This window comes from Bos taurus, chromosome X (assembly GCF_002263795.3).
Source record: "Bos taurus isolate L1 Dominette 01449 registration number 42190680 breed Hereford chromosome X, ARS-UCD2.0, whole genome shotgun sequence".
NCBI lineage: Eukaryota > Metazoa > Chordata > Mammalia > Artiodactyla > Bovidae > Bos > Bos taurus.
Genome location: NC_037357.1, coordinates 14895672 through 14922885, shown reverse-complemented (window position 1 = coordinate 14922885; position 27214 = coordinate 14895672). Strand labels below are relative to the sequence as shown.

The window sequence follows — 27214 nt, the reverse complement described above, 5'->3', positions numbered from 1 at the left end:
TGGTGTTATTAATAATTATCTCTGTTCTTCACAGTCGCTCAGTCATGTCCGACTCTTTGCGACTCCATCGACTGTAGCCCACCAGGCTCCTCTGTCCATGGAATTCTCCAGGTAAGAATACTGGAGTGGGTAGCCTTTCCCTTCTCCAGGGGATCTTCCTGACCCAGGGATTGAACCCAGGTCTCCTGCATTGCAGGCAGATTCTTTACTGTCTGAGCCACCAGGGAAGCCCTTGGACTGCAAGAAGATCAAACCAGTCAATCCTAAAGGAAATCTACCCTGAATACTCATTGGAAGGACAGATGCTGAAGCTGAAGCGCCAATACTTTGGCCACCTGATGTGAAGAGCTGACTCATTGGAAAAGACCTGATGCTGGGAACAATTGAGGGCAGGAGAAGAAGGGGACAACAGAGGATGAGGTGGTTACATAGCATCAGCAACTCAATGGACATGAATTTGAACATACTCTGGGAAAGAGTGAATGACAGGGAAGACTGGTGTGCTGCCATCCATGGGGTCACAAAGAGTCAGACACGACTAAGTGACTGTAAAAGAACTTCTTTACAGAGTGTGGTCAGGACAAAGTTGAGTGATTGGGCACAGAAGTTGTTTCTAATTTATGAAGTGTCAGCCAAACTGAGACACTTAATAGGTCTGAGCTAGGCATAAAGAAAATACCAAATACATGCTTAAAGGAAAGCTTCTCCTGTCATAGGGCCACCAGCAGAGTGCAGTAGATAAGGTTGCCAGTCTTAGATAACTGAATCTCCCTCTCCTATCTTGGGAAAGGGGTACAAGAGCAGCTCCCACCCCTAGTTTTCCTGAGACACAGAAACTATTGTCCCAAACCTACCTTGATTTCCACTCACATTGTCTGCAACCCCCCACCTTTCCAGCTTTCCAGGTTCTTTAAATCCTTCTCAGGGAGTGAGGTTATCAGCTACGACCAAAATTCCTGGTCATGGTTGCCCCCCAGTAATTGGCCCCTCCCCACTTGTTCACTGTTTACTAGCATGCACTGAAGGGCAACTGCTGCTGCTGCTGCTAAATCGCTTCAGTCGTGTCTGACTCTGTGCGACCCCATAGACGGCAGCCCTCCAGACTCCTCTGTTCCTGGGATTCTCCAGGCAAGAATACTGGAGTGGGTTGCCATTTCCTTCTCCAATGCATGTATGCATGCTAAGGCGATTCAGTTGTGTCTGACTCTGTGCGACCCCATGGACAGCAGCCCACCATGCTCCTCTGTCCACGGGACTCTCTAGGCAAGACTACTGGAATGGGTTGCCATTTCCTTCTCCGTGCTGAAGGGCAATAGCACTGCACAATTCTGGGCTGAGAGGCGGTGAGGAACCAGGATGGTTGGCGTTATCCTTGTGGTCTAGTTGACTAGCGCCCTCTGGTGCACAACGCCAGGAATACAACGTGACTGGTACCTGCTGCTGCCGCCTCTGTTCCCATCTCCATGCCCAACACAGGCTAATTCCTTTGCTTTGAATGTGCTAGTCCTCTCCTCTCCACCCTCTCAAACCCTCCCCATCCACTGAGGACCTGCTTGACTTCTAACTTCTCCATGAAGATTTTTCTAATTTCTCTAGTTCAAGTTGCCATCTTCCTTCTTTGAACACCTGACATGTGAAAAGTGCTATGCAAATTTATATACAGCAAAGCTTGGAGATATTGCAGGTTAAGGTCCAGACCACCACAATAAAGCAAGTATTGCAATAAAGGAAGGCACGTGATGTTTTTTGTTTGTTTTTTCTTTCCCAGTACATATAAAAGTTACATTTACACTATAACTTCTGAGTGTGCAATATGCATAGTATTTGTCTGAAAAATCTACATATCTTAATTTTAAAATATTTTATTGTTAAAAATTCCAAAGTAATTACAATAGTAACGTGAAAGAACACAGATCAACATAACAAATGTTATAATAATGAAAATGTTTGAAATATTGCAAGAATTACCAAAATGTGACATGGAGATATGAAACTGTTGGAAAACTGGTACCAACAGACTTGCTCAGTGCAGTCTCTGTGAAGCACAGTGAAGTGAAACGCAATAAATCTACGTATGCCTGCAATTGTACTACTACACTTATCTTCGCGTTGCAGTTCTTGGTCACAGGGAAGCCCTCCAGATAAGGTGCTAAACCTTTCTCAGCACTCACTTCAGTCTCGAGATTCCTATTTACTACCCACCCTTAAAGTCAGCAGCTCACAGTGTAACATGTTTACACGTCCTCTAGCGTCTTCACCTGCTCGTCTTCTTTCTATCCTGTTCATTTATCTATTTATTTATAGCTGTGCTGGGTCTTGGATGTACTTGGGTTTTCTCTAGTTGTGGTGACCAGGGCTACTCCCCAGTTGCAGTGCACAGGTTTCAGGTTGTGGCCCCAGAGTGTGCAGGCTTTGGTAGTTGTAGCACGTGGGCTCAGTAGTTGGGCACACAAGTTTAGTTGCCCCGCGCATGTGGGATCTTCCTGGACCAGGGATCAAACCCATGTCCTCTGCGTTGGCAGGCAGATTCCTAACCACTGGACCTCCAGGGAAGTCCCAAGTCTTCTTAATGGTAAGTATTATAGGGTAGAGACTACGTCTTAGATCCCTCCTAGTGTAGTGATTAATATAAATAGCTTTACAGAAATAATAAGAGCTACTGTTTATTGAGAACTTATGATGGGTCAGCACATCAAATGAGACATGCTTGAAATTATATATGCCATTCAATCCTCACAGCAACCTTGTGAGGCAGGTACTATTATTCATTTTCACAGACAAGAAAACAGGTTAAGAGAGGCAAGCTGACCTGCTTAAACCTAAAACCACTCACTAACAGCCTGGCTCCAGAGTTCACACTAAACCATTATTTTATTGCTTCTCAAAATGTGGTCTGCATAAACAACCTGCATTCAAATCACTTCAGGTGCATACCACAAAGCGTTGCACCCCATGCCAGCTAAGCTGAATCAGAATCACCAAGGATAGGCTCCAGAGATACCTGAGATTTTACCCAGGTAATTGATATTAGACTAAAGTTTGAGAATCAATATACTAAACACATGTGTGTTAACTGCCACAGAATCACGCCTATAAATACATACCCGTGCATGCATGTAAAGAAAAACATACCTATCAACACATAATATTTTGTATCAGAGTGGTCCTTAGGGATCAGTGAGGGAAAGTATCTATAGAGTCTGCTTTTCCAGCCAAATAATCATATTAACAAATCTGCATAGTGAATTTCACATTCCTGGCTCTATAGGAAAAACGGGTATAAAAATATCTTGGCCTTGCTGGATCTTGGCAGTGGAGGGTGGATGGGTGGATGCCCAGACTCACAGCCCACCCTACCCACTCCTCCCACACAATGTCTATGTCTATGCATCTGTTTATTAGGTTATCCCATAAGCCAATTTCAAAAGAAAGTGAAGGTGCAAAAGAGACACAAGGTATATCAAAATCTTTGCTTCGGTAATTCTTCACTATGAACCTGAATAAGTTGCTTAATTTCTCTTGCTTCATTTTTTTTTTGTCTGTAAGATTGAGATGATAACAACAGTAGCCATTTCATAAAGCTGTTATGAAGGTTAAATGACCCAGTATGTTTAAAGAGCTTGGAGTCTGTCTTACAACAAGGGCTTGACAAGTTACACTTGATGTTAGTATAGTAGTAGTATTCTTAGGTTTTGAGCTTAGCATCCAGAACCTGTTTCCAGCTGGATTACAAGTGGGTCTTTATGTGGAGGACCCTGGAGAGTTTGTCAGTGTGACGTGGAAGAATATGTTTTTAGATATGAAACTGGGATGGAAGAAAAAATAAAGATATTATTTTGCTTAGCGCTTCCTCTCCTGTCATGGTAATTTATTATTATTTATTTAATGATATGCAGCTTTACTACAAAAAAATATTCAGTGTCCTGACAGCTGAACTTCTCACTTTCAAGTCAAGTCTCATTTATACAAGCCAAGGTGATATGTAGAGTAGTCAGGAAAGGAATAAGGGACCCTCATTCGGGTAAGGTTTACATCATTGTCAACTTTACGTACTTGTAAATTATGAGAGTGGCACACGCCGCATTAGGTCTAGGTATGGACACTGTTCCCAGTTATTGCATTCAGTTTTTCTGGTCTAGGCAACTACTTTGTAAAAATGTTTCACATTTTCTACTAAATTTGTTTCTAGGAAAAATTTCATTTTATTTCTGTTACAGATCCCAATTAACTACAGACGCACATTGTAAACTCTAGGGAACCACTCAATTTTCAAAAAGAGGTACAAATTAAAAGCCAGTAGTCAAGGTAAAATGGAATAAAAATGCTCAATTTTTAAAAACTGTAAACATTGAAAAGTCAAGGAAAAAATGGAATAAATAGAAAACAGCAAGCATTGACGGTACATTTCAAGCAAACTATATCAGGAAATACAAGTAAATGCAAGTTGTCTAAATACACCACTTAAAAGACACAGATTTTTCACATGGAATAAGAAAGCCAGACACAATTATGTCTTCTACAAGAAACCTACTTTTAAATACAAAGACCCATATAGACCCATATAGAGTGAAAGTAAAGGGAAAAATCAGTGTTTTCATTCCCTGGCCCTGGCAGATGTTACCAGATGTTGGATAAAGTGAGGAAGGTAACATCAGAACAAGTCAGCAAGGAGGAAAGAATATACATGTCCAAAATTCTTCATAGAAAACCTTTAGGGTTCGATGATTCCTGAAATTCAGAATTTGGGGTATTTTGGACAGGTAATATGTGAATATATGGTATATTATATAATACTCCTGGTAGGTGTTATAAACACATTAGTATTTCATAGTGAAATGGATAGTCACATAAACAGTTTATACATAAAGACTATGTTGCTGTTCAGTCACTAAGTCGTGTCCAATTCTTTATGACCCCACAGACTACAGTATGCCAGCCTTCCCTGTCCTTCACAATCTCCCGTGGTGGCTCAGATGGTAAAGAATCAGCCTTCTATGCAGGAGACCTGGGATTGATCCCTGGTTCAGGAAGATCCCCTGGAGAAGGGACTGGTTACACACTCTAGTATTCTTGCCTGGAGAATCCCATGGACAGAGGAGCCTGGCGGGCTACAGTCCATAGGGTTGTAAAGAGTCGGACACAGTTGAGCAACTAACATAAAGACTATACAAAGCCTTGTATCGATTGGGGTCAAGTTTTGCTGCCTAATGAGTTTTGGTGCCAAATTTATGAAAACTTTTGGTTTTTGGAGATTACTGAATTTTGGAATTATAGCTAATGGATCTTGGTCCATTGTCATGTCAGTCGAGGAGAACAAGAGAAACAGTAAGACCCACAAAAGAGGCCATGCTGAAGCTCCTCAGTTATGGGTTAGAGGCCCATTCTTCACTTTTTCCAGCCAGAGACAGCACTCGGCCTCTAGTCTGAAGCCCCCACAGTGCACAGTACTTTGAGTGTAGGGTTGTGGATCCCTTAGGGCAAAGTTATGCCCACTATACATGCAGAGAATATGACCCTAGGATAGAAGCACTGCATACACCATGGCCAAGTGCTGACCAGGGGTGGCATCAGGAAGGACTAGCACAGAGCAGCTCTTTTAATGTATTAAATTCATGCACAAGATTTTACCTGGAGAAAGGGTACTAAACTATTGCCAAAGAATATCTGTCGACCATAGCATGGAAAAGTACATTGGATTGTTTCATTGAAATTTGCTGAGAGTAGAACTTAAATGTTCTCACTGCATTTAAGAAAGAAAAAGAGAGAGGGGGTAAGGGAGGGAGGAAAGGAAGGAGGGGAAAAGGATGGGTAAATATGTGAGGTGACTGATGTGTTAACTCACATATCTAACCACCATGTTGAACACCTTAACTATCTTAATAATTTTATCTGTCAGTCATACCTCAATAAAACTGGAAAAAAGGTGGTTTAATTTTATTCTATTTGGAGTTTAGAGATATATATATTTGTGTATTTCATCACATTAGGGATGTTTTGGCCATTTTTGCCCCTAATATTCTTTCTACCCCTTCCTCTCTTTTCTCTTCTAGGACTCCTGTTGTGATATGTTGGTCTTGATGGTGTCCCATAGTTCCAGTAGGAGCTTGCTCAGCCATTCTGAAGGCAGAAATATAATCAATTCCTCTTAACCTCAGCATATAAACTTCCTAGGGGAATATGTGGATTATGTGGATGCCTGATCTAGTGGAGATAAGCCAAGTCACGAGCAGACTGTGGAAATGATGGCAAGTTGGCTGAGTTTCATAGGAAAACAGTTGGCAGGGCTGGTCCTTAGGCATAGCCTACTTCAGTGACCATCTACCTTTCTCCACTCCTACACTCGTCATATGCATAATACACCATCATTAACTCTCATTTACACTTAGAGATTCTCATGAAGGGGGTGCCTACAGCACATCTGCGCCCACGGGACCTTATGCTGTGCCTCCTTCTGTTCACTCTCAATCTCTCACAGGTTCAAATCACTGGAATGAATGGCATAGTAGAAGCCTACTATATTCCTATCACTAAATCCTTCCCACCAGCAGCCTGCAGCAAAGTCCACAATGTCCATAAGATGTCATTTCTGGAGGCTGAGGTATTCTGAGGCAGCATGATAAACCAGGAAAAACTTCAACTGACGGTTGGACATGTTTAGGTTCTAATAGCACCTCTGCCAGTTATTAGCTGCGTGACTGAGAAAAATCACTTACCCTCTCTGAACACATGTCCTCAACTGTAAAAAGGGATAATAAGAATACGAACCACTCTACAGAGTTGTTGTGAGAATTAAATGAAACGAAGTTTACGAAGTCAAGGGTTGAAGGTGAGATGTAAATCTTACAACTTACAAACGAACAGGCCAAGTGGTGGCGTGCAAAGAGCACAGCATGGAGTAAGATAAAACTGGATTCGAAACTGGGCTCTGCATTTACCAGCTGTATGACCTTGCTAGTCTCTTAATTAGCTTAACTGGTTTCCTCATTGGTATAATGGTGACAAGAACACTGATCATAAATAATGGTCGTGAAGATTCAATGGGAGAAAGTAAGTGAAAACAAGCATGTGTGCATGCATTTCATACATACTTTTGGGGCATATGAGAGTATGGTATGATTTCCCCACACAGTGCAGTATGGGGAAAGGTGGGGGAATACTTTAGAACAAGTGCTCAGGAAAGCCTATTACTGACACGAAGAAGGTGATGGAAGAACTTGGCAAACAGGAGTTTCCATTCTTTGCAAATTTTTAAAACTTGCACTACTTCCGTCCAGACATCTTGTAAAAGGTTCTCTCCTTTGAGAAGCATGTATCCACCTCCCTGGGGTACCCCTCCCCCTTGACCAGTTCTTTCCTTTCCCCTCAGACTCTTGTGCTTGCCCTGCCCCTCCAAAGCATAAAACCCTGAGACAGCAAGGACACTTCTGGTCCTGATTCAGTAGTCAGCCTCTTTCCATGGTTCCTTTCCTGCATCATGCCTGCTAGTTTGTTTGTGGGAATCCTCTTCTTTTTTAAAACCTTTTCATGACAACTTTATTCAGATATAATTAACAAACCACTATCACTGACCACAAGCTAAGGAGCAGGTCTCTGAAGTCTGGCCAGAGACCAAGCTGTTAACACTGAACACAATTCTTCTGTTTAACCCTGGGCTCCAGCCAAATATCTAACCTAAGATGTAGCCTGAGTACCCAACTCTGGACTTAACCCGAATTTCAGACTGAGCCCTTAACGCTGGTCCCTAAGATGGGAACCTCAGTTCTATCCATCGACTGAGCCTCTTTCTGGCCATACTTCAATACCTTAACTCTGATTAAACTGAGTCTCTAAATCTAGTCAAATATTCACTGCCTATGTCTGGTCCAAGACTAAGTAGTTATGGCCAGTTCCAGACTGAGACACTAACCTTGGTCTCCGATTGAACCCTAACTATGGCCACTGATAAACCCTTAATTTGTGATACAGAGATCCAACATATGATCAGACCTAGCCTCTACACCTGTCCCAGGCTGAGTATCAAGCTCAAGCTACAGACTGTGACCTAACTGTGGAATATACTTAATATCCTCCACGGACCACAAAATGAATGCTCAGCATACACACTGACTAAACTCTCACCCCGACCACAAATGGAGGCTCTAACTCTGTCACAGCATGAGATCTGATCTTGGAAACCTACCCAGCTACAATTTCCACCGACTTAGCACTAACCAGAAAATGACCCCAACACTGGCAACAGAATGACTGCTAAACTTGGCTTCATACAGAAACAAAAACATGTACAGAGACTGAACTCTGAACTTGGCCAAAGACTGTGCCTTAATCCTGGCCAAGAAGTGAAACCAAATCTTCTTCAAAACTGGAGGATATATTCTGACCACATCATATGCCCTAATCCTGTTCACAGATAGGACCCTGAATACAGCCACAGCCTGAGACTTAACTCTGTTCAAAGCTCAAGTTCTAAATCTGGCCAGATACTGAGTTCATAAATCTGACCATGGAATAATTCACTGAACCTGGGCTCCATCACTGGCCACTGATTTTGCCCCTAAAGCTTATAGCATCTAACTGCTTACAAACTCAGTTTTTAGTCACAGACTGAATTCTTAACTCTCATCACAGACTGAGCCCTTAAGACTAACCTTCAGCCTGAGTTTTCACCCTGAAAATAAAACTTACACTTTCAAGATGGCTAATGACTGATCTTGAATATTTGAGGCAAACTTGCGATTCATGGGGTCGCAAAGAGTCAGACATGACTGAGCGACCGATCTGATCTGATCTGATCTGAACCCTATCTCTGGCTAAATGCTAGCCCCAGATTGAATCTCAACTCTGACCACAGCTTTAACCTTAATTCTAGCCACAGACATTGCCAAGACCAGAAACTGAATTGTTCACCAAAAGTAGGCAAAGACTGAACCCAAACTCTGAATGTGAATTAAGAACAAAACAAATACTTTTCATAGTCTTTGCCTAAAATCTAACAAGAGATTAATTTGTACCCTGAGAACAGATGCAACTCACCATGTCCAAGGGTGCACCATGGGAGCTCTATTCCTGGGTACATTCTGAGCACCACCCTGGGACAAAGACTGTAAATCCTGCCCATAATCTGAGACCCAAAGACTAAACCCTAAGCCTGGCTAAAGAATGATTCCTAACACTACAAGGTTATATCAAAACCCTCCTCATATTATTAGAACTAACAACAGGCTAAGACTGAGTACTAACCTTTGTCACAGAATGATTCTTAATTGCATAAACAAAGTGCACTATTTTAGTGGCCACAAACTGAGTCCTAACACTAGCTTGAGATTGAGCAATCAGTCTGGCCACAATCTGAGCCCTAAATTGGGGAAAGATGTGCGCATGACACTGGGCAGGGTAGGGGCACTAAAAATTAGCACAGACTGAACTCTACGACTGACACCAGATTGCCTGCCATACTAGCCAGAGTCTAAGTACCAAATTGACAACAGGACATGAATACTCTGAACTCAAACCCTGGCAATGGCCTGAGCACCAAACCGTGATTGCAGCCTGAGAATCTAACTTTAAACACAAGCTGGATCCTATATGTTGTCCATTCTCACACTAACTTTGATTTGTAGACTGATGTGTAACGTGGGCAGCCAACCTGAGAAACATGTTTACACTCTTATCTTAGCCCTAAAACCTTCTTCATAGTAAGTCTTAACCTAGCCATCGGCAATCCCCAAACTCTGGTATTAAATTAAAGCTTGTTGTCATTGTTAATCACTGAGTCTTTTTGCGACGCCATGGACTGTAGCCTGCCAGGCTCCTTTGTCCGTGGGATTTCCCAGGCAAGAATACTGGAGTAGGTTGCCATTTCCTTCTCCACGGGATCTTCTTGAACACTGGGCAAACCTGCAAATGCATGTCTCCTGCACTGGCAGGTGGATTCTTTACTGCTGAGCCACCAGGGAAGCCTGGTAAAAACTTAATCGGATGCAAAAATCAGTTGCATTTCTACATATTAACAACAAACTATCTGAAACTTAAGAAAACATATCATTTATGATAGCATCAAAATAACAAAATATATAGGAATAAACTTAACTAAGGAAGTGAATGGAGAAGGAAATGACAACCCACTCCAGTAGTCTTGCCTGCAGAATCCCATGGGCAGAGGAGCCTGGTGGGCTACAGTTCACAGGGTTGCAAAGAGTCAGACGTGACTGAAGCCACTAAGCATGCACGCACAAGGCGGTGAAAGACTTGTACAATGGAAACTATAAAATACTAATGACAGAAATGAAAGCAGATGCAAGTTAATGGAAAGACATCCCTTGTTCGTAGATTGAAGACTTAATATTGTCAAAATGTCCATACTACCCAAAGTGGTCCATAGATCCAACCCAATACCTATCAAAACACCAATGGCATTTTAAACAGAAAAAGAAAAAACAACCATAAAATTAATATGGAACCAAATAGTTTTCCAAATCAGACATAAAAATGGCCAACAGGTATATGAAAAGATGCTCAAGGTCATTAATCACTAGGGAAATGCAAGTGAGCTATCACCCCACACCTGTTAGGATGGCTATTACCAAAAAGGCAAGAGATAACAAGTGTGACTATATCAAACTAGTTTTTGTGCAGTGAAGGAAACTATTAACAAAATGAAAAGTCTGCCTACTGAATGGGACAGTTGCCTACTGAATGGAAACAGATGCCTACTGAATGGGACAAGGTATTTGCAAAAATATATCCAATAAGGGCTTAATATCCAAAATATACAAAGAAATCATGTAACTCGACATAAGGAAAAAAAACAAATAATCTGATTTAAAAAATGGGCAGAGGACATAAATAGACATTTCTCCAAAGAAAACATACAGATGACCAACAGACACATGGAAAGATGCTCAATATCACTACTCATCAGGAAAATGCAAATCAAACCCACAATGAGATATCACCTCACAATTGTCAGAATCACTATTATCAAGAAGACAACAAATAACAAGTGCCAGCAAGGATGCAGAGAAAAGGGAACCTTTGTGCACTGTTGGTGGGAATGTAAATTAGTGCAGCCGCAACAGAAAATGGTATGGAGGTTTTTCAAAACATTAAAAATGGAATTATCATACTATCCAGCAATTCCACTCCTGGGTGTTTATCCAAAGAAAATGAAAACATTAATTCAAAACTATGTATGAGCCCCTATGCTCACTGCAGCACAGTTCACAATAACCAAGGTAAGTGTCCACCAATAGATCAATAGATGAATGAATAAAGAATATGTGGTATATATTTATACAATGGAATACTTCTCAGCCATAAAATAGAACAAAATGTTGCTATCTGTGACAACATGGATGGACCAGAAGGCACGATGCTAAGTGAAATAAATCAGACAGAGAAAGACAAATATTATATGATTTAACATATATGTGAAATCTAAAAAAAAAAAAAAAAAAACAAATGAAGGAACACAATAAAACAGAAACAGAGGTATAGATACAGACAACAAATAGGTGGTTGTCAGAGGGGAAAGAGAGGAGAAGGAGAGAAACAGATGAGGGAGATTAAGAGGTACAAACTTCCAGTTACAAAATAAATGATTCAAGGATACGAAGTGTACAATGTGGGGAATATAGTCAATACTGTGTCTTTGTATGGTGACAGATGGCAATGCGACATATTGTAGTGATCATTTAGAAATGTATAGAGATACAGAATTTGTGCTATCTGTGTACCAGAAACTAACATAGCACTGTAGATCAATTACACTTCAAAAACAAACCCATAGAAAATTAGATCAGATTTGTGGTTACCAGAAGCAGGGGAGGGAGGGCAGAAGGAATTGGATAAAGGTGGTTAAAAGGTACAAACTATTAGTTATAAGATAAATAAGTATTGCTACTAGGGATGTAATGCATACTATGATCAATATAATTAATACTGCTCTATGTTAGGTATGAAAGTTGTTAAGAGACTAAATCCTCTCCTCTTTGGTAACAATAAATTTGTTTTCTACCCATCTGCAAGTCTGTTTTTGTGTATAGATTCATTTGTGTCATTTTTAGATTCCACATACAATGATGTCAAATTGAGAGGGTGGGAGGGAAGACCAAATTGGGTGTATGGGATTAACTGATAGGAACTACTATATATAAAAGATAAACAGTAAGGATATACTGTATAGCACAGGAATTATAATCTATGACTTGTAATAATCTATAATGTAGTGTACATAAGTGCATGCTGTCACTTCAGCTGTGTCCAACTCTTTGCAACCCCATGGACTGTAGCCCACCAGGCTCCTCTGTTCATGGGATTCTCCAGGCAAGAATCCTGGAGTGGGTTGCTCCAGGATAATGCAGTATAATCTGAAAAAAAAAAACAAAACTAAATCACTTTGTTGAACACTTGAAAGTAACGCAACATTGTAAATCAGACATAGTTCAAGAAAGAAAGAAAATAATCAACTTGTTTGTTTTAAGCAAAAGAGAGAGAGAGGGAGAGAAACAGAGAGAGTACTTCCTAGGAGTTCTTATCACAAGGAAAAAAAAATTGTTTTCTATTTCTTTAATTTTGTATCTGTATGAGATGATGGATGTTCACTAAACTTATTGTGGTTATCGTTTCATGATGCATAGCATCATGATTCTATACACCTCAAACTTATATAGAGCTGTGTGTCAATTATATCTCAATAAAACTGGAAGGAAAAAAATCTGTTTAAAAAAGTATCAGGGAGGAGGGTTCAGGATGGGGAACACGTGTACACCCGTGGAGGATTCATGTTGATGTATGGCAAAACCAATACAATATTGTAAAGTAATTAGCCTCCAATTAAATAAATAAATTTAAATTAAAAAAATAAATACATAAAATAAAAAAGTATTAGTGAGGATGTGGAGAAATTGGAATTTTCATACACTGTTGGTAGAAATAGAGAATGGTGCAGTCAACATGGAAAAAAGTATGGAGGGTCTGCCAAAAATTAAAAATAGACATGTCACTTGCATTGCGTGTGTGTGTGATGTGATATATTTACATATGTAAAATATTATTCAGCCTTAAAAAGAAGGAAATCTTACCATTTGTGACAACATAGATGAACATAGAAGACATTATACAAAGTGGAAAAGGGCAAATATAGGTGGACAAATATTCATAACTCCACTTTTATGAGATAACTAAAGTAGCCAAACTCATACAAGCAGAGAAAAGAATGGTGGCTGCCAGGGGCTGGGGAGAGGAGGAAATGGGGAGCTGGTGCTTAGTGAGTATAAGGTTTTCATTTTACAAGATGAGTAAGTTCTAGACTTGTTTACAACATAGTGCCTGTTGTTACAAATACAGTATTGTACACTTTAAGATATGTTAAGAGGATAGATTTCATGTTAAATGTTCTTACCACTCCAAAAAAAAGAAAATCCACAAGAGAAGAGAAGGAGATTTTTGGAGGTGATATATACATTCAGTGCCTTGATTATGGTGATGGTGTCATGGCTATATGCATGTGTCCAAACTCATCAAAATGTATACACTAAATGCATGGAATTTTGTATATCAGTTATGCATAAATAAAGCTTTTTCAAAAGAAACAGAAGGGACATTGCCCACGATTTTTGTCCCTATAATCAGGAAAATACATTTTTCCATAAGTCAAAGCATATTCCTTTTTATGTCTCACTGATGAAAAAGCACCTGAGAAAAGTACTGTTAGCGTCTAGTCTATCTTATGATAATGATAAAGGAAAGGTGTGCTTTCAAGGTTTGCGGTTAACCAATTATTAATATGTGCCACAGCAGGAGCTCTCTGTTATCCAAAAATCTTTGACAAATTACTGTCTCAACATTCAATCTAGCTACTAATAATTATAAGCTTCCTTCAAGTGTTTAAATAAGCAAAAATAAGTTATCATGTATGGAACAACACTGGAATTATATAAACGAGAATGTTAATAGATAACATTAACACTCAGCACTCAGTGAACAGAAACTACACAAAGTCAAAATGGGACGATTACCAGCAGAATCAACTCTGACACAGTTCAGTTCAGTTCAGTCATTCAGTCGTGTCCGACTCTTTGTGACCCCGTGGACCACAGCACGCCAGACTTCCCTGTCCATCACCAACTCCCGGAGCTTGCTCAAACTCATGTCCATTGAGTCCGTGATGCCATCCAACCATCTCATCCTCTGTCGACCCCTTCTCCTTCTGCCTTCAATCTTTCCCAGCAGCAGGGTCTTTTCCAGTGAGTCAGCTCTTCGTATCAGATGGCTGGAGAAGGGAATGGTAAACCACTTAGTAGTCTTGCCTTGAGAACCCCATGAACAGCACGAAAAGGCAAAAGGATATGACACTGAAAGATGAACTCTGACACAGGCCAAATTGAAATGCTAACGCAAGTCACCTACTGAACCAGGCTCAGGCTGCAGAATGAGGTACAACACTGACCACTGTGACTTAGCGCCACAGACCATTCCAACATGAGCAAAGACAGAACCTTGACACTGGCTAAAGTCAGAAACTGCACCTTGAACTACTTTGGCCAAATATGCATCCCCAATCCTGCTCACATAGTTGACATCTGGCCACAAACTATACTCTAACACTGTCCATAGACAAAATGCTCACTTTGGTCTGAAACAAAACTAGGGCTCATCAAAGTTAATATCCTAACATGGCAACAGACAGTATAAAACTAAGACACTGCCTGTGTATTAACAACGGCCACAGACTGAGGCCTAAAGCCGGGCCAAAACTAAACTCTAATTGGAGCTTTACCTGATGAAAGACTGAACATAAATCCTGTTCAAATTCTAATTAGCTCTTCCCCAGGCAATACAATTGACAGGAACTGTAACCCCTGACAGAGCTATGATATGGCCTTTACTGATTTCCAAACCTAGAAATAACAGTGATTCCAATACTGACTAAAAACTAAAGTGAAACCTTGAGCTGAGCCCTAACCGTGGATGTGATCTGTCTAAGGTTAAGCTACAGACTGAGCCCTAATACTAATCTTAGAATAAGGCCTCTCTTATATAAACTACACCCTAATACTGGCTAAAATTTGGACCCAAATAGTGTACCTTGTCTTCACAATGAGTATAATCCAGGCCACACTGGACTAAAGAGCCTCACAGTGAGCTTTCATGCCAGTCAGAAATACGTTCTGATCTTTATCACAGATAGAACCATGGCTTTAACACTGGAGCCTAACACTGATAACAGGCTGAGTCCTAAACTTGCTTCCATGGTCCTCTAACCATGGATCCACACTGACTCATTAAGACAGCAACAGATCAAGTAAGCCTTCACCTAAGCCGAAGATTGAAGCCAAACACATTCCACATTATAAACCTGAACCCTGGCCATGACTTTAACTGTACACTGGCTCTTAAGCCTTAACCTTGGCCTACCAATTGATCTATAAATCCAGCCAGACTGATTTACAAAGGGTCACTATTTCACAAATTCATCTTCTTCTGTGTGTGTGTATGTTAGTCACTCAGTTGTGTCCAACTCTTTGCGATCCTATGCACTGTAACCCACCAGGCTCCTCTGTCCATGGAATTCAGGCAAGAATAGTGGAGTGGATTGCCATTCCCTTCTTCAGGGGATCTCCCACCCAAGGATCAAAGCTGGGTCTCCTGCATTGCAGGCGGATCCTTTACCATCTTCCCTGGTGGCTCAGATGGTAAAGCGTCTGTCTGCAATGCCCAAGCCCTGGGTTCAATTCCTGGGTTGGGAAGATCCCCTGGAGAAGGAAATGGAAACCCACTCCAGTACTCTTGCCTGGAAAATTCCATGGACCAAGGAGCCTGGTAGGCTATAGTCCATGGGGTCACAAAGAGTCGGACACGACTGAGTGACTTCACTTTCACTTTCTATACCCAAGCATTCTTTCCTGGGTACATTTTCAAGCATACATTCTATGAACAATAGGTCAAGAAGAGTCCCACCTTTGTATGTGTAAACACACATACACACACATTACAATTAGCATTGTAGAAATATTAACTGTCACTACTTTTTTTTTTTTTTGGCTGCACCCTTTAGCTTGCAGGATCTTAGTTCCCTGACCAGAGATTGTACCTGGGGCCCCAGCAATGAGAGTTCAGAAGTGCAGAGTGTTGTTTATTTGTTTTTTTTTAATTTAATTTTATTTATTTATTTTTTTAGGGAATAATTTTTTTTAATTTTATTTTTAAACTTTACAATATTGTATTGGTTTTGCCAAATATTGAAATGAATCCGCCACAGGTATACATGTGTTCCCCATCCTGAACCCTCGTCCCTCCTCTCTCCCTATACCATCCCTCTGGGTCGTCCCAGTGCACCAGCCCCAAGCTTCCAGTATCGTGCGTCAAACCTGGACTGGTGACTCGTTTCATACATGATACTATACATGTTTCAATGTCATTCTCCCAAATCTTCCCACCCTCTCCCTCTCCCACAGAGTCCAGAAGACTGTTCTATACATCAGTGTCTCTTTTGCTGTCTCGTATACAGGGTTATTGTTACCATCTTTCTAAATTCCATATATATGTGTTAGTATACTGTATTGGTGTTTTTCTTTCTGGCTTACTTCACTCTGTATAATAGGCTCCAGTTTCATCCACCTCATTAGAACTGATTCAAATGTATTCTTTTTAATGGCTGAGTAATACTCCATTGTGTATATGTACCTTAACTACTGGACCGCCAAGAAATTTCACTGCTATTTATTTTAATTATTAATCTTATTTATTGATAGTTTCCCCCTATTAGAATGTAAGTTCCAAAGGGAAGGGATATGGTCTGGGTTTTGCCCCCACCCCCATTCCTCTATTCCCAACATCTAGAATTGTACCTGGAATGTTGTAGGTACTCAATAAATATTTGTTGAATGGATGAATGAATAGTTCCTTGTTACTCTTCTGTCCTTTTATTTAACCTCTCTGTACAATATTCCAGTGCTTCTACTTTGTTTTCTGTTGGTTCAAATATCAGGCCATTCCTTCTCAGCTTCTTTTGAAGGCACATCTTCCTCTACCTACTACTTGAATATGGTTATTATCTAGGGTTCCATACTTAATCTTGGAGAAGGCAATGGCAACCCACTCCAGTACTCTCACTGGAAAATCTCATGGACGGAGGAGCCTGGAAGGCTGCAGTCCATGGGGTTGCTGAGGGTCAGACACGACTGAGCGACTTCACTTTCACTTTTCACTTTCATGCATTGGAGAAGGAAATGGCAACCCACTCCAGTGTTCTTGCCTGGAGAATCCCAGGGACGGGGGAGCCTGGTGGGCTGCCGTCTATGGGGTCGCACAGAGTCGGACACAACTGGAGTGACTTAGGAGTAGCAGTCATACTTAATCTTTGTCCTTTTAAAATTACCATTCTAAGCATTCCATAAAATTCAATTCATATTTATGTATTTAATTACCATCTATTACTGATGTATCCCAAATGTCTAGTTCTAACTCAGACCTCTCTCCTGCACTTCAGATCTACATTTCCTTACAGCCTTTGAGGCATCTCTACACAAATATTCCAGAGATTCCTCAAATTTTTAAATGTCCTATACCCCACAAAACTTGCAACTCTTTCTGGGGTCCCTATCTCAATGAATGGTAGGTTCACTCTTTCACATCAGAACCTGAGAGTCATAATGGATGCCTTCCTTTTCCTCCCTTTTCATATTCATGCATGCATGCTAAGTAACTTCAGTCGTGTCCGACTCTATGCGACCCTATGGACAGCAGCCCACCAAGCTCCTCTGTCCACAGGATTCTCCAGGCAAGAATACTGGAGTGGATTGCCATTTCCTTCTCAAATTCTTGAAATTTCATATTCAAATTATCACCAAATCCAACTGATCATATCATTTTCCTTGCTTAAAATCCTTTGATGGTTCTTTAGTGCTTTCAGGTTATATTGTGAACTCATTAGAATGGCCCTCTATTCCTGCCCCATCTAGTTCCTGCAGTATCGAAATTTTTTGTTGTTTTTTGCACTCTCTCACATCCTTATCCCTGTGTATGATTAGCCTCCTTGCCCCAAAGCTGACAAATATCTTACCGGTTCTCCAAGGCTCATCATTCAAGCATTGCTTTCTCCAGAAATGGAATGAGTTCTTCCTCTTCTATGGTCCTACAGAACCCTATCTAGAACCTTTTAGAGCACTCTGTACATTGTATAGTCTATCTCTCTTCTTAGATCGTGAGGTACTTCAGAGGAAGGACTATTTTCCAATTCTGTAGCAATTGGGCCAGTTCAGGGCCTTGCACAAAGCAGTTTGCTGAATACATTTTTGAGTCTATTAAATCATCTTCTTCCTTCATGTCACTTTAAAAAATTTTAGGCAAGTATCTGAGCAAAATGCAATTCCTCTTTCTTTGCTTTCGTTCCATTTGTGAGTCAAAAAGTTGTCATCAGTGAAACTGTAGTAACCCAATCCTAATGATCCATTCAGCTACAAGGATTCATCTATAACAAAGAAAGCAGAAGTCAAAAGTGAGGAGTGAAATTAGTCCTAATAAGCCATTTTATTCTGATGTACTATGCATATAAGTTAAATAAGCAGGGTGACAATATACAGCCTTGACACACTCCTTTTCCTATTTGGAACCAGTCTGTTCCATGTCCAGTTCTAACTGTTGCTTCCTGACCTGCATACAGATTTTTCAAGAGGCAGGTCAGGTGGTCTGGTATTCCCCTCTCTTAAAGAATTTTCCACAAATTCTTCTAGAAAATTCTTTATTTTCTAGAAGAATTTATTTTTTTTGGGGGGAGGGGGCTCCAAAATCACTGCATATGGTGACTGCAGCCATGAAATTAAAAGATGCTTACTCCTTGGAAGAAAAGCTATGACCAACCTAGACAGCATATTAAAAAGCAGAGACATTACTTTGCCAACAAAGGTCCATCTAGCCTAAGCTATGGTTTTTCCAGTAGTCATGAATGGATGTGAGAGTTGGACTATAAAGAAAGCTGAGTGCCGGAGAATTGATGCTTTTGAACTGTGGTATTGGAGAAGACTCTTGAGCGTCCCTTGGACTGCAAGGAGATCCAACCAGTCCATCCTAAAGGAAACCAGTCCTGAATATTTATTGGAAGGAATGTTGTTGATAATTTGGCCACCTGATATGAAGAACTGACTCATTGGAAAAGACCATGATGCTGGAAAAGATCAAAAGCAGGAGGAGAAGGGGACAACAGAGGATGAGATGGTTGGATGGCATCATCGACTCAACGGACATGAGTTTGACTAAACTCAGGGAGTTGGTGATGGACAGGGAGGCCTGGCATGCTGCAGTCCATGGGGTCGCAAAGAGTCGGACACGACTGAGCAACTGAACTGAACTGACTGACTGAAACCATTTTCTCCAACCTTTTAATCACTTGAAAGTGTTTAGGTTTCCCCTTGTATTCCTTTATCTACCTCCTTTAGCCTATTTTTTTTAGTAAAAAGATAATTTCATAAAGAAATATACAGTTATTTTTTATTATTCAAGTTGTATATTTTCTCTAAACTGTTGCATTACACCGATGGATGTGGCCTCTGTTCTTCACAGCGTGACTTCATTATAGGTTAAACAGGTGTCTTATGGCTGGCTTTGAGGTCATTAATGGCTCAGATGGTAAAGCGTCTGCCTGCAATGCGGGAGACCAGGGTTCGACTCCTGGGTCAGGAAGATCCCCTGGAGAAGGAAATGACAATCGAAGTCAAGTGGGCCTTAGAAAGCATCACTACGAACAAAGCTAGAGGAGGTAATGGGATTCCAGTTGAGCTATTTCAAATCCTGAAAGATGATCCTGTGAAAGTGTTGCACTCAATATGCCAGCAAATTTGGAAAACTCAGCAGTGGCCACAGGACTGGAAAAGGTCAGTTTTCATTCCAATCCCAAAGAAAGGCAATGCCAAAGAATGCACAAACTACCACACAATTGCACTCATCTCACACGCTACTAAAGTAATGCTCAAAGTTCTCCAAGCCAGGCTTCAGCAATATGTGAACCGTGAACTTCCTGATGTTCAAGCTGGCTTTAGAAAAGGCAGAGGAACCAGAGATCAAATATCCAACATCCACTGGATCATAGAAAAAGCAAGAGAGTTCCAGAAAAACATATATTTCTACTTTATTGACTATGCCAAAGCCTTTGTGTGGATCACAATAAACTGTGGAAATTTCTGAAAGAGATGGGAATACCAGACCACCTGATCTGCCTCTTGAGAAATCTGTATGCAGGTCAGGAAGCAACAGTTAGAACTGGACATGGAACAACAGACTGGTTCCAAATAGGAAAAGGAGTACGTCAAGGCTGTATATTGTCACCCTGCTTATTTAACTTCTATGCGGAGTATATCATGAGAAATGCTGGACTGGAAGATGGAATCAAGATTGCCAGGAGAAATATCAATAACCTCAGATATGCAGATGACACCACCCTTATGGCAGAAAGTGAAGAGGAACTAAAAAGCCTCTTGATGAAAGTGGCGAGTGAAAAAGTTGGCTTAAACCTCAACATGCAGAAAACGAAGATCATGGCATCTGGTCCCATCACTTCATGGGAAATAGATGGGGAAACAGTGGAAATAGTGTCAGACTTTATTTTTCTGGGCTCCAAAATCACTGCAGATGGTGACTGCAGCCATGAAATTAAAAGACGCTTACTCCCTGGAAGGAAAGTTATGACCAACCTAGACAGCATATTCAAAAGCAGAGACATTACTTTGCCAACAAAGGTTTGTCTAGTCAAGGCTATGGTTTTTCCTGTGGTCATGTATGGATGTGAGAGTTGGACTGTGAAGAAGGCTGAGTGCTGAAGAATTGATGCTTTTGAACTGTGGTGTTGGAGACTCTTGAGTCCCTTGGACTGCAAGGAGATCCAACCAGTCCATTCTGAAGGAGATCAACCCTGGGATTTCTTTGGAAGGAATGATGCTAAAGCTGAAACTCCAGTACTTTGGCCACCTCACGCGAAGAGTTGACTCATTGGAAAAGACTCTGATGCTGGGAGGTATTGGGGGCAGGAGGAGAAGGGGACGACAGAGGATGAGATGGCTGGATGGCATCACTAACTCAATGGACGTGAGTCTGGGTGAACTCCGGGAGTTGGTGATGGACAGGGAGGCCTGGCGTGCTGCGATTCATGGGGTCGCAAAGAGTCGGACAGGACTGAGCGACTGAACTGAACTGAACCAGCACTCTTGCTTAGCTTCAATTATTGCAGGAAAAAGCCAATTCTGACTGCATGTTGGAAGTGTTTCTTTGACTTGATTTTGGTTGCTTTTGTTATCATAATCATACATAATGGCTTATCTCAGAGAATCCTGCCCCTCTGCCTAACTGCTACTAAAGTGCCTTTGTTCAGAACCCTGTCCACCTGTAGATGGCAGGAAGGAAGAAATTAACCAATTCCCTGCCTGAGGCTTGCCATTCTAGGAGATATTTGCAAAATTCAAAGCCTTTTTACTTTGTCTTCTCACTTCCCCCAGCTCTGTTCTATAACAGAACCTGGCATCCAGACCCAGATAATATGGTTATTTGAGACATTACTCTGCCATCTCCTTGGTCAGCCAACTCTCCAAATACAGTCTTATTCCTTGCTTCAACACCTCATCTCTGATTCATCAGCCCGTCCTGCAGGTAGTAGAGAAAGCTTGGACTCGATAACACAAGTCACATTTCTATGCCTGTTGTGACACCATTTCCAAGGGAAAAAATATGGCTCCCAATTAGAAACAAATATACATTTCCAGAAACTTTAAAGTGATACTAATGATGGTTCACACAGAACACATTTTGACAATTTTAAAGGATGAGTCAAAATCCTTAGCTTATCAGAGTATAAATAACATTTTGCAAAAACCCACTGAATCATTTTGATATATGGCAAAACCAATACAATATTGTAAAGTTAAATAACATAAAATTAAAAAAAAAAACTTAATGAGAATTTCAAACTGCGATGACATGTTTGCACCGCCCCCCCCCCCCCCCCCCCCCGCATGCCAGGAGCTCAACGAACAGTAAAATCAATCTAGAACCTTTAGCTGACCCACAAGCACAACCCCATACCCCAAGAAGGGCGATTCTGTAAGACAGCACATTTCAAACTACAACATCCAGAACACTGTCCTCAACCCGAAACTCTGGGGACAATAGGAACCAGGGGAGGGAGCCGGCGGAGGGGAGGAACTCTGGGTACATAAAAAGAAAGGTCTCGACTTCATCTCCCACAATCCTGTCTTCACTAGAGTCTCTCCGCCAATGTCAGTATTGGATTCCACCCCCTCCACCAGGAAGAACAGCCTCCAACGACCTCAAACTACATTTCCCAGGAGGACAAGGGCTCGGGCCTGCGGCTCCCCCGGTGACCAGTAGCCAATAGGAGACACCTCAGCGGCTGCAGAGTGGGTGAGAGTCCAACCTGGGCCTGGGAGCCGGGCCTAAGCCGGCAGCGCCAGGCGGGGAGTTCAGAAGACTGTCGCCCGGCGCCGTGCGCCGCAAGGGCACTGCCTGCTCGGAAGCTGCGGCACCTCCCGATTTTCCGCGGCTCTATAAGGAGTCGCGCTTCGGTAGCCGGGGAGCTGGAGGTCAGAGAGGCAGAAAGCCTGAGCCGCTGAGGCTGGGGACTGTGGGACTGAGGGGGCCTAGGGAGGATGGTGCTTCCGGGTCCGCGGGTTTCAGCCCTGACTCCACCCAGTTCCGCCTCCGAGCGGGAGGGGTCTTTGGGCAGGGAGTCGCGGTGGGCTTCTGAGGTTTCCGCGCGCGTTCCTCCGGAGCCTCAGGAGCGTACCCTCTTTTCTCTTTTTCCTTAACTCTGCCCTCTATCTTTTTCCTCTACAACGCCATCCCGTGTCCCCCACCCCGGCCTTGTGCCTCCTCAGACGTCTGAAGTTAGGGTTCTCCACCAGGGTCTTTTCTAGGCGGCGTCTGGACTCTGCTTACTGCTTGCAGGAGTTGGGCGATCTCTTTTTCCTCTCTTCTTTGCATTCGCACTTAGGGTTTGGGCACACACCTCTCTCACGCACGCACACCCCTTTCCCTTTGGGGAATGGGAGTTCCTTGCCATGCCCTGGGAGTGACTTTTTGTCAACTTTTCAGTTTCTACTTCTGATGGTGAGATCATGATCGTCGCCATCTCTTTATTGGCCCTCCAACCGCATGCCCCTTGCCTGACCGGGTCTTTGTCGCGGAAAGGGTTTCCCCTCAATTTTCGGAAGGGATGGGCAGCAGATGAGGGAAGGAATCTCGCTTTTGAGAAATAGGTGTTTAAGGTTCAGTGCAGTGTTCTAATGAGAATAAAAGACAAGTTAGATTTATTTATTTATTTATTTTAAAAAAGAGCACTTTAGGGCTTTCCAGCAAGCGTTGATGTTAACACATATTTAGGGGGCGCATCAACTACGGAATAAAGTAGACTGTGCAAAACGACACTGTATTATTTTATTATTAAAAATGCGTGCAAAAAGTGCTGAGGAGGTAGTGGAAGGGGATACTGATGAGGTGGGAAGGTTGATCCATGGGAAGTCTAGCCTAAGGGTGGAAGAGCTGAAGGCTTGAAATTCATCTGCTTCCAGACCAATCCTTGTCGGCTTTAGGAAGGAGATGAATTTTAATTTGGGCTCCAAAAGAGTAAAGGGGACTTGAAATGGGCTAAGAGGAGAGAGAAACTGCTTCCTGATACTGGGGTTGGAATTGGGGAAGGATAGAAGAGGTAGATATAACAGATGCTGCTGCTGCTAAGTTGCTTCTGTCGTATCCAACTCTGTGCAACCCCAGAGACGGCAGCCCACCAGGCTCTCCCGTCCCTGGGATTCTCCAGGCAAGAACACTGGAGTGGGTTGCCGTTTCCTTCTCCAATGTATGAAAGTGAAAGTGAAGTCGCTCAGTCATATCCCACCCTCAGCGACCCCATGGACTACAGCCTTCCAGGCTCCTCCGTCCATGGGATTTGCCAGGCAAGAATACTGGAGTGGGGTGCCATTGCCTTCTCCAGATATAACAGGTGAGGTTCCCTGAACTCAAGTAAAATGTGTCAGCAGGGATAGATTGGGAAAGAAATAGTGTTGAAAAGCTTGGGATCATAGGCTACTTTAAAAAATCCTTGTAGTTTGGATATTATTCTGTATCAAATAAAACTGAGAGCAAAAAATTAAGATTGGGTGATTTTTGTTTTTTCATCCTAGGGGAACCTGATTTGAGATCAATTCTTGGAGAACACAAAGAAGTGTGGTGGTATGTTCCAGGTGTGAGTTTAATTTAAAACCAAGAAGAATTTTGTCTTATAGCCTGTTTTGTTTGTGGCTATTCTTAGCTACACTCTATAGTTGTCATTTTGAAGCCTGGTGATGTAAATTTATTTTCTTAAATGCATTTGCTGTCCTTGTGCATCATATTACCTGAATTGTAGTCAATTCATTGGGCAGACAATAGTGATTGCTATTTATTGAGCCCATGAATGTTCCAGGCACTATCATAAGCACTTTGTTGCATAATATTAAGAGTCTTATGATGTAGGTACAATTTTTCTAGAAGAAACTAATATGTCAAGAACTTAAGCAACCGCCTAAAGTCACATCGTTTATAAGGAGTTGGGGTTTGGAAGTCAGATTTCTGACTCCAGAGCCCATAGTCTGTCCATGATTGTTTGCTGGTCCCAATGTTCACTTTTGTTCTTGACTTTCCATTTGTGGTAAGGAGAGGTTATTGTGAGATACATTCGATCATCTTGGCAAAAACACAAGTGATTCGCTTTTAGCTTCTCTGTCAGTATGTATCTGCCATAAAGTAGCTGCCAAAACCAAGTTAGCTTAACCGCTACTGCAGCGTGGCTAATTGTGTCTGCCAAAACTGTAGTCAGTATTACTATCTCTGATTTAGATGCTTCTCTTTATAAAACTTGTCATACCTCTAGGCTATTTGGGCCTGGACAGAATTTTGCCTTTTATTATATTTTAGGCTTTAAGTGACCTTCTGGGGCACTGGGTCTCCTCCATGACCTTTGCCCCACATGAAGCATTGGAGATGCAACAGAGTATGACATGTGAGCTTTCTAGGTTTAGTTGGGGAGATAGAGACCCGTCATTCTGAGATGATATAGTATGTAGTATAACAGAGACAGGTGCAAAGTGCTACCAGAGGATGAAGGAAGATGTGACTGTCAGGGAGAGTCAGGAAGAAGGCTTCTGTGAGGAGGTGACTTGTCAGATAGGTCTTGAAGGGTAAGGAATTTACCAGGTAGGGAAGAGTACAGGGGAGGCCTTGCAGATAGAGGGAGCAGTCTGTGAAAGATACGGGATTTTTACAAGAGCAAAGGTGTGTCCAGTAATAAGGGATTCACCTTGGCTGGGGTGCAGATTGTTTCGGGAAAGGAAGGTATAATGGTAGAAGTGTCTGGAAAGATAGGTCAGGGCTGATTTGTGAAGAACTCTGAACTCAATGATGAGAAGTTTGGGTGTGCTCACATAGGCCTATGTTTCTCAAAATGTAGGGCGTCTACCACTGGTAGTTATGTTGTACTCCCACAAATATTTAAAAATTTTATATATTCTGATGTGGCTTATAAAAAAATAAAACCAAATTACATCATTAAATCTAAGGTTACTTAAGATACAGCTTAGTGAACATAGAAAGTAACCAGTTTTATGTTGATTTAAAAAGAAGTAAGTACACATGGTGTGTGAATATGGGAAAATGAGCAGGTAATATTCCAATGACTGAAACTTGGAAAAGAGTGCTTGTTGGCAATAAAAACATGAAAATGTTTTAGATGAGGAATGTCATGATCAGGTTTTTGCTTTAGGATGTGCTGAAAGGGGACGTGATCAGTTAGGAGGCTGGCAGTCTATTCCAAAGAGAGCCGGTGAGGACCCAGGGAGCAACACACGGGAGGAGGGAGCAGAGTTGAGAGACACTTAAGAGGCGGAATCTGTAGGACCTTGTAGGTTTGAATATTATTCTTTTATCAGTTTCCAAGGTGGTGCTACTGCTCAAGAACCCACCTGCCAGTGCAGGAGACATAAGAGTCGTGGGTTCGATCTCTGGGTCAGGAAGATCCTCTGGAGGAGGAAATGGCAACACACTCCAGTAATGTTGCCTGAAGAATCCCATGGACAGAGGAGCCTGGTGGGCTATAGTCCACGGGGTCATAAAGAGTCAGACATGACTGAAGCAACTAAGCACACACACACGCATTTATCAGTGTCATCTGAACTATTTTAAAAGCCTGTAGGCCATGTGCCTGTTATCCTTTTTATGCTAAAATGAGCATATATTGCTTAGATCAGGCTATGTTCATATATATCCATGGAGGTAGCAGCGGAGGCTGTTGTCATGAGTGGGTTTAGATTATACATAAGCATCCTCACTGTCTTACTGAGTATCCTTGAAAGCTACAAGATACAAGGAGTTATACAAGGGTATGAGTGTGATCTGTGATCCTTAGCCATCTGGGAAACTCCTTCAAGACTCAGCTCAAATATCAGCACCCCTGTGAAGCATTTTCTGTAACTCCCCCTCCCTCCGCCACACACACATGCACACACATATGCATGCACACACACATGCATGTGTGCACACATACACACAGGCATGCACACACACGCATGCACACAGGAAGCAGTAGTAGGCACGTGGCTTTCACAGGACCCTGCACTTACCTCTCTCCTCTGTCCTGTACTACACCATAGTGTGCTGGTCTGTGGATGTGTCTGTCTCTTCCCTAGACTGTGAGCTCCTTGAGGGCAGGGACCAGGGACCAGCTCTTATGTATCTCCACACCCAAAGCATCCAGAATACTACTCGGTGCATGAAGTGAAGTCGATCGGTCGTGTCTGACTCTTTGTGACTCCATGGACTGTAGCCTATCAGGCTCCTCCATCCATGGGATTTTCCAGGCAAGAGGGCTGGAGTGGATTGCCATTGCCTTCTCCAGGGAATCTTCCCAACCCAGGGATCGAACCCAGGTCTCCCACATTGCAGGCAGATGCTTTACTGTTTGAGCCACCAGGGAAGCCCACTTGGTGCATAGGAGACACCTTATAAATGGTGATTGGGTGAGAAGAATGGATCAACATATTTACATGAATATAACTCTGGGCCTTGGTCCCACAGAGTGCCAAATACCATAAAAAGATTAGCTGTTTGCTGCCTTTGCTGCTTTTGCAGAATGAAGTAGTAAGTTAGAGTCACTTGGGTATACAACTTCACTCAGTTCAGTTCA

The 27214-nt window shown here is 42.0% G+C and overlaps 1 protein-coding gene and 1 long non-coding RNA gene across 13 annotated transcripts in view; one reads left to right on the top strand and one right to left on the bottom strand.

Moving 5' to 3' along the window:
* Nucleotides 1-1907: 1907 nt before the first annotated feature.
* LOC112445202 (uncharacterized) lies at nt 1908-22390 on the bottom strand. Its single transcript, XR_003033566.2, has 4 exons — nt 22310-22390; nt 18062-18469; nt 14016-14269; nt 1908-12365 (listed from the first exon to the last, which is right to left on the bottom strand). It is a non-coding gene; the product is annotated as an uncharacterized lncRNA (long non-coding RNA).
* Nucleotides 22328-27214, top strand: part of ENOX2 (ecto-NOX disulfide-thiol exchanger 2) — a 288002-nt gene continuing 283115 nt past the window's right edge. For 5 of the 12 annotated variants that reach the window (XM_059883745.1, XM_059883743.1, XM_059883742.1 and 2 more), the window contains exons 1-2: nt 23125-23998; nt 24180-24239. In XM_059883745.1, coding sequence (XP_059739728.1) covers nt 23857-23998; nt 24180-24239 — 202 coding nt within the window. In that variant the 5' untranslated portion in view covers nt 23125-23856. Of the gene's footprint in view, nt 22405-22500; nt 22584-23124; nt 23999-24179; nt 24240-27214 lie in introns of those variants that run through there. The other 7 variants (XM_024988840.2, XM_024988844.2, XM_024988839.2 and 4 more) reach the window with 5 other exon arrangements.